Genomic DNA, 6,260 nt, shown 5'->3' on the forward strand with positions numbered 1-6,260 from the left:
CCTGGTGAAGTGTGTAATGTGAGCTGAGAGAGAAGTATGGAAGCCCAAGGAATGAAGTTGTCTGGGTCAAGGGGCTAAGCGGATGAGGGTAGTGTGATAGGACTGCAGCATGAGTGCCAGGCAGCGGGAGGACCCCTGGAGTGCGGCTGGGCAGAGTGCCTGTGCTCTCCAGCTTGGTTCACCTCTTCTGTGGTGGCGTGCGGTAGCAGAGAGAGTTGGCTTAATCAGGGGTGGGTTTGGCCAGGTGAGTACAGTGGACGACGAGAAGAGGAGCAGTGGGCCACGTGATGTAAGCCAATAAGGAAGGATGATGTGGAAGGGGTTGGATGTCACTGTTTTGAAGATCCTGGGGGTGGGGGTGGAATTGTTGGACTGAGGACTCAACAAACTGGAAGAGGTGAGTTGCTGGCTGCAAAGTGAGATGCTCAGAATTACACTGGAAGAGGTGCAGTCTAGATAGAAGACCAGCACAGCACAGGAGAAATACAGTGTGAGTCACGTGGGTCATGTTTCATTTTCTAGGAGCTACATTAAAATGGTGAAAAAAAAAAAAGGGTATAATTGATTATAATGTGTTTAACTCAGTATCTCCAAAATGTGATAGCAACTTGTGGCCCTGGCCACGTTTCAAGCATTCAGTAGCCCCGTTAGGCTAGCGGCGGCTACATTGGACAGCCAGCTTTAGAAGGTATGAGTAAAGGAGTAGGAGGTTGAGAGTATTGGTGTTGGTATCAGGGTATTGGATAGATAATCAGGAATTATGGTGAGAGAATGACTGTGGGCTAGCTCAGACAGCAGTGAAGGTAGAAGGCTGAGAATGTGGGAGATCTTGCTGACTGAGCACAAGCGTTTATCTGAGTTTGGGGCAGTAGAGGTGAAAGGTTGCCTGATGAGGGGCTTCACAGAGCCAAACAAGGATGAGAGTCAAAGGGATTCTGGATAAGGGACCGGAAGTCTTGGGCTTCCTGTGGCAGCTTATGTGTACAGAATATATGACGTGGTGGGGTAGCTCCAAGTCCTGGTAAGATCAAAAAGGAAGATGTGTAACTTTTTTTAGTATCCCACCTTTTGTATTTATTTTTTTAAAGATATATACTATGATTCTGTATACGTAGAAAATCTCAAAGGATATAGTTGTTGCCTCTGGAGTAGAAGATACCTTTCACCATATCCCTTTTTGTAGGATTAGTTTCTTTGTCTTGCACGTGCAAGTGCTTTAACTTAACCGAAAATCTCCAAATTTAACTAAGCAGCAAAAGTCTTAAATTTACATTCCCTTTGACCCAGTAATTCTCCCTATAGTTCAAAAGAAATAATTATAGATGCCTGAATATATGCACAAAGATTTCTCCACAGGGGTGTTTGTCATAAGCAGCTTTATTTTATTACAGTAGAAAAGCTGCAAACAGTTTATATCCTACAGTAAGCCAGGTAATGTCATGGTATATAGCCATTAAAAGTTGACTGTATACTAACTGTTAGTGACGTGGTAAAGTGTTTAGTAATATTAAATGGGAAAAGGGTGTAAGAAAACACACATGTACCTGTATCACTTCACCTTGGGAGTGTTGAGGCTGCAACGCTTAGGACCTGACGTGATTTCTCTTGCCTCGCTGTATGCAGTGGTATTGCTTATATGTAGTTTCTCGCCACTTTCTAAACTGTTTCTGAATCTACTGATTGGGTTTATTTCTGGACACAGCTAGTCTGCCTACATGTTCTAATTCTGTCAGTTTTAATTAACTATGAATAGTAGTGTGTGCCTTAGAGGAGGTCTCTGGCAGGATCCTTAATAAGCTATGGCAGTTATAGGCTGCCTCCAAGCTGCCTCCAGAGTGTGGGTCCACAGACCGCCAGAAGCAAACCAAAGAGCAAGCAGCTAAGGAGTGGAGGTGTAGGAGTCCTGCAGGACTGTGGAAAACGAATCTAATGTGTAAACCTTTCCACCACCTCACCTGTCTGTCGGTCTGTTGTACTGTGCTGGCTTGCATGTTGCTGTGATGCTGGAGACTGCCTTCAGTGTTTCAGATACCAGCAGGGTGACCCATGGTGGAAAGGTTTCAGTGGAACCTCCAGACTAAGACAGACTAGGAAGACAGGCCTGGTGATCTGCTTCCTAAGATTAACCATTGGAAACCCTGTGGGTCACAACAGAATGTTGTCTCATACAGTGCTGGGAGACGACCCTCTGGGTCGGAAGGTGCTCAGCGTACGCAGTGGGCTCAAGCACACCAGCTGTCACGAGGATAGCGCAGGGCTGCACTCTTGTGTTCTGCTGTCACTTGATGTGAAGCAGAATTGATTGACAGCAGCTAACAATGAAGAGTAGTAGTAAATTTTTGTACTTCTGGATAGCCAGAGGAGTTCATGCTGGGTTTTGTTATTTAATGGTTAATTGCCACTTAGCAGGACAGACTAAACAGTTTAAGTAATTATATGCTAAAGTTTCTTTTCCCTCCTCTCCAGCCTATCCAAGCCTTGGGTAGGCTTTCCCATTACCCTTTCCTGGGAAGATTGTTTAATTTAAGCCTGTGTTTTATAGAGTTTCTGTTTTAAGCTTTGTAGAGGGAAGAGTTATTTAGTGTGTGCTATAAATCAGTAAGTGTCATCCTAATCTAAAATACTAATTCATTGTTATCCTTTCTAGGTAGCAGAGGCTCAGCGGGCAGAGTTTAGCCCCGCCCAATTCTCTGGTCCTAAGAAGATCAATCTGAACCACTTGTTGAATTTCACTTTTGAACCCCGTGGCCAGGCAGGTCACTTTGAAGGCAGTGGACATGGCGGCTGGGGAAAAAGGAGCAAGTGGGGACATAAGCCTTTTAACAAGGAACTCTTTTTACAGGCCAAGTGAGTATATTTACTCTTACCAGGAAAGTGAAATTGAGCCTCTCTAGGCAATTATCAAAGGATCCCTGGTGACACACTAGTTGAAATGTAATGGCTGCAAACCAGAAGGTTGGCGGTTGGAACCCACCAGCTGCTCCGTGGGGGAAAAATGTCTGCTTCTGTAAAGCCTTAGAAACCCTATGGGACAGTTGTGCTCTGTCCTATAGAGTTGCCATGATGTGTCACAATCAACTCAATGACACTGGATTTTTGTGTGTTTTTCTTTTTTTTTTAGTGGGTTTGGTTTTGGTTGGGCAGTTGTCAGGGAGGTTTCCTTTAAACTACTGTGGGAGTTGATTAGTTCTTTTTTTTGGGGAGGCAAGCTCTGAAATCTTGGTAGATATTCTTGGTGCTTAAAAGAATAGAATGGTAAGTAAATGAATGTCTTTAATGTCATAATGAGGTAGAAAGTATTTGCTTTGTAATTGGACCCAGATGTGGATCTTGTTTTGGCCTTTGACTTTAGTCAGTTTCCCTAACTACTTTGAGATTGGGCTTCTCATCTGTAAAGAGGAGGAAGTTATTTAAAGGAGAATTGAATAACAATAAATTAAAGTGCTTTGGCACATGTTTGCTCAAATACTGGTTCCCTTTTGTTTAGAATTGGTTATAATGTAAAATTTGACCTTGTATCTGGACTGAAGTAACCATTTTGTACCTTACATAAACTGATACATTAGTGATTGAATGATCACAGTCTTTTCTACTGCCTTGAACACTAGCTGGGTTCCTGGGGATGATGGTGGAAGTCTGGCTTCTTGCTGGTTAAGGAAACTACAGTCTGGGTTAATTTTAGCTTCAGGGAGGCCTGCAAGGAACTTACCTGGGCTTGGAAGCAGGCAAAACCAAGTTCATGGACTTAGACCCTCTCAGCCTATGGATCCCCTCCAGGGTCAAGGCTCAGTACTGGTACAGTGCTTCACAAACTGTGGCTGCTTATGTCCTGTGTTTGATTTGTGAGTGATGACAGGATGACTTTCTGCTGCGAGCTTGTTGGTGGCTTCTCACAGCTTGCCTTTTCCCTATCTTCCTCCCTGTTTCTAGCTGCCAATTTGTGGTGTCTGAAAACCAAGACTACACAGCTCATTTTGCTGATCCTGATACTTTAGTCAACTGGGACTTTGTGGAACAAGTGGTGAGTAGCTCAGCTCAGCTTAGGAGCTGTTAGTGAGAGAGAACTAGAGGAAGGGACTGTGGTGACACAGCAGCTGTTGACTGTGCTCACTGCTGGTGCCCTTCCTCCATGGCCTTACTGTGGACATTTTCCCAGAGATCAGCCCCTAGTTTCTTCTAGAGTTCATTTTGTGACTCTTAATTGGCACTGGCTTGCAGGGATGGGGTGTTGGAGGCTCTGATCTGAAGGTATCTGAGCAGAGCTGTCCACTATTCTCTCTGCTGGGAAATATAGTAACCAGGGGAATCTGTGCAGGATGTTGGTTACCCTCCTGACCCGGGGTGGGCTTGTTCCATGAGGCATTGCTTTATTGGTTTATTTATTATTTATCTGAAATAATAATAAATTGGGCTAAGCTGTGTGTAAGTGAATAAGCCACACAGCTGCACTTTCATCAAAGCTTCTGTTTTCTACTGAAGTATAGGCTCTAGCTGATCCTAACAGGGTGTTTGATGTAGAATACCTTTCATCCTAATGACAGGCACTGTGAGGAGGAGGCTTTTATTTTGCTTTTGCCCCAAAGTCTAGATTCCTGTCACTATGAATATTCAGAATGTCATCTTGGAGTGATGTTTAAGGACAAATTTCTTTTTGTGGCTATTAAACTTCAGTTCTGCTAAAAGTTAAGTTTCATGTGCATTGGTTAAAAAAGAAATAACAGAATCATACACACCCACTCCTCACTCACAGTCATTGTTAGATTCCAAAGACCAGGTTGTTATGCAAAAGTCGGTATTAGGAAAAAATGGATCACAAAATTGAAGATGACTACATCATTGCATAACTGCCAAACCACTGAGAATCATGGTCCAGCCAAGTTGACACATAATCTTAACCATCACAGTTGGTGTTACTCACACCGTGCACCTTGATGTTTGTACTGTCATATGTATGTCATTAACATGCAAAATAGTCAGACTTTTTTTTTCTTTTTACTGTTGTCATAAATGGGAAATGTCAGATAATGAGACAGTCAATAAGTGAGTAGGTATAAAGTGAAAGTACACATTAACTTTTTCATGGAAATAACTGGTAAATTCTAGACCTTTTTTATGTATGTATATGTGCATATTAAATCTTATTATGTAAATGGCATCATGGTGATTTTAGTCATTTTTTTCCCCTTGCTTATAAAACCAAAAAACCAAACCTATTGCCGTTGAGTCGAATCTGCGTCATACAGACCCTATATGGGACAGAGTAAAACTAGGCTTCCAGTTTCCAAGAAACTCAGGGTTTCTCAGCCTGTAAATCTTTACGGAAGCAAACTGCCACATCTTTCTCCCTTTGGAACAGCTAATAGGTTCAAACAATTGACTTTCCTGTTAGCAGTCGAGTGTTAACCACTGTGCCACCAGAGCTCCTTTCCCTTGCTGTAGAACCCTCAAAATACCTCCTATGTAGTTATTTTATTATGTTAGACCATTATTAGGGTTTCCTTAATGATTGCCTAAATGCCATCTTACATGTCCTTACGTTGTTGAGCAGTGTTGGGAGGATGTGTTGGTGAGTAGAGACGCTGTACAGGGATGGGGATGGGAGAAGAGAGGAGTTAGCTTTGATAATCCTTAGTTCTCAAAGCAGTGAGACTTGTGGTGGTGCTTTGTTTCAGCGCATTTGTAGCCACGAAGTCCTCTCTTGCCCAATATGCCTATATCCACCTACTGCAGCCAAGATAACCCGTTGTGGACACATCTTTTGCTGGGCATGCATCCTGCACTATCTTTCACTGAGTGAGAAGACCTGGAGTAAATGTCCCATCTGTTACAGTTCTGTGCATAAGAAGGATCTCAAGAGGTGAGCTTGAGGCATTGACTAGGTTGACAGCAGTCTGATAACTCCTGGCCTTGCTATGTCTAAATGTCCATGTTATAGTGTTGTTGCCACAGAGTCACATCAGTATGTTGTTGGTGACACAATTACGATGCAGCTGATGAGGAGGGAGAAAGGGGTATTGGTGGCTTTGCCCAAATCCAAGTGGATGAATGTAGATCATCCCATTCACCTAGGAGGTAAGTTGTTCTGTTAACTTTGGGGCAGAAGTAAAACTGAGTTTATCCTCTAAGGCCATAGATTGAAGATAGCATTCTAGAGTCAGAAATTTAATCTTTGGGTAAGCCAGTGCTAGCGTTTTCAAATGGGCCTTTGCTCTGATCTGTTTGGGTGGAGTTGTCAGAGGGTGGTTTGACTCTCAGTTTCA

The 6,260-nt window shown here is 43.1% G+C and overlaps 1 protein-coding gene across 1 annotated transcript in view; it reads left to right on the forward strand.

The window, feature by feature from the left end:
• The window catches only part of RNF10 (ring finger protein 10), a 33,626-nt gene that overhangs the window by 14,362 nt on the left and 13,004 nt on the right, over window positions 1-6,260 (forward strand). Inside the window, exons 3-6 of the mRNA XM_042780616.1 lie at window positions 2,648-2,847; window positions 3,931-4,021; window positions 5,673-5,857; window positions 5,936-6,072. Coding sequence (XP_042636550.1) covers window positions 2,648-2,847; window positions 3,931-4,021; window positions 5,673-5,857; window positions 5,936-6,072 — 613 coding nt within the window. The remainder of the gene's footprint in view (window positions 1-2,647; window positions 2,848-3,930; window positions 4,022-5,672; window positions 5,858-5,935; window positions 6,073-6,260) is intronic.

Source organism: Orycteropus afer, unplaced genomic scaffold, assembly GCF_000298275.1.
Source record: "Orycteropus afer afer isolate SDZICR_OR568_19922 unplaced genomic scaffold, OryAfe1.0 scaffold00048, whole genome shotgun sequence".
In the NCBI taxonomy this organism is placed as follows: Eukaryota; Metazoa; Chordata; class Mammalia; order Tubulidentata; family Orycteropodidae; genus Orycteropus; species Orycteropus afer.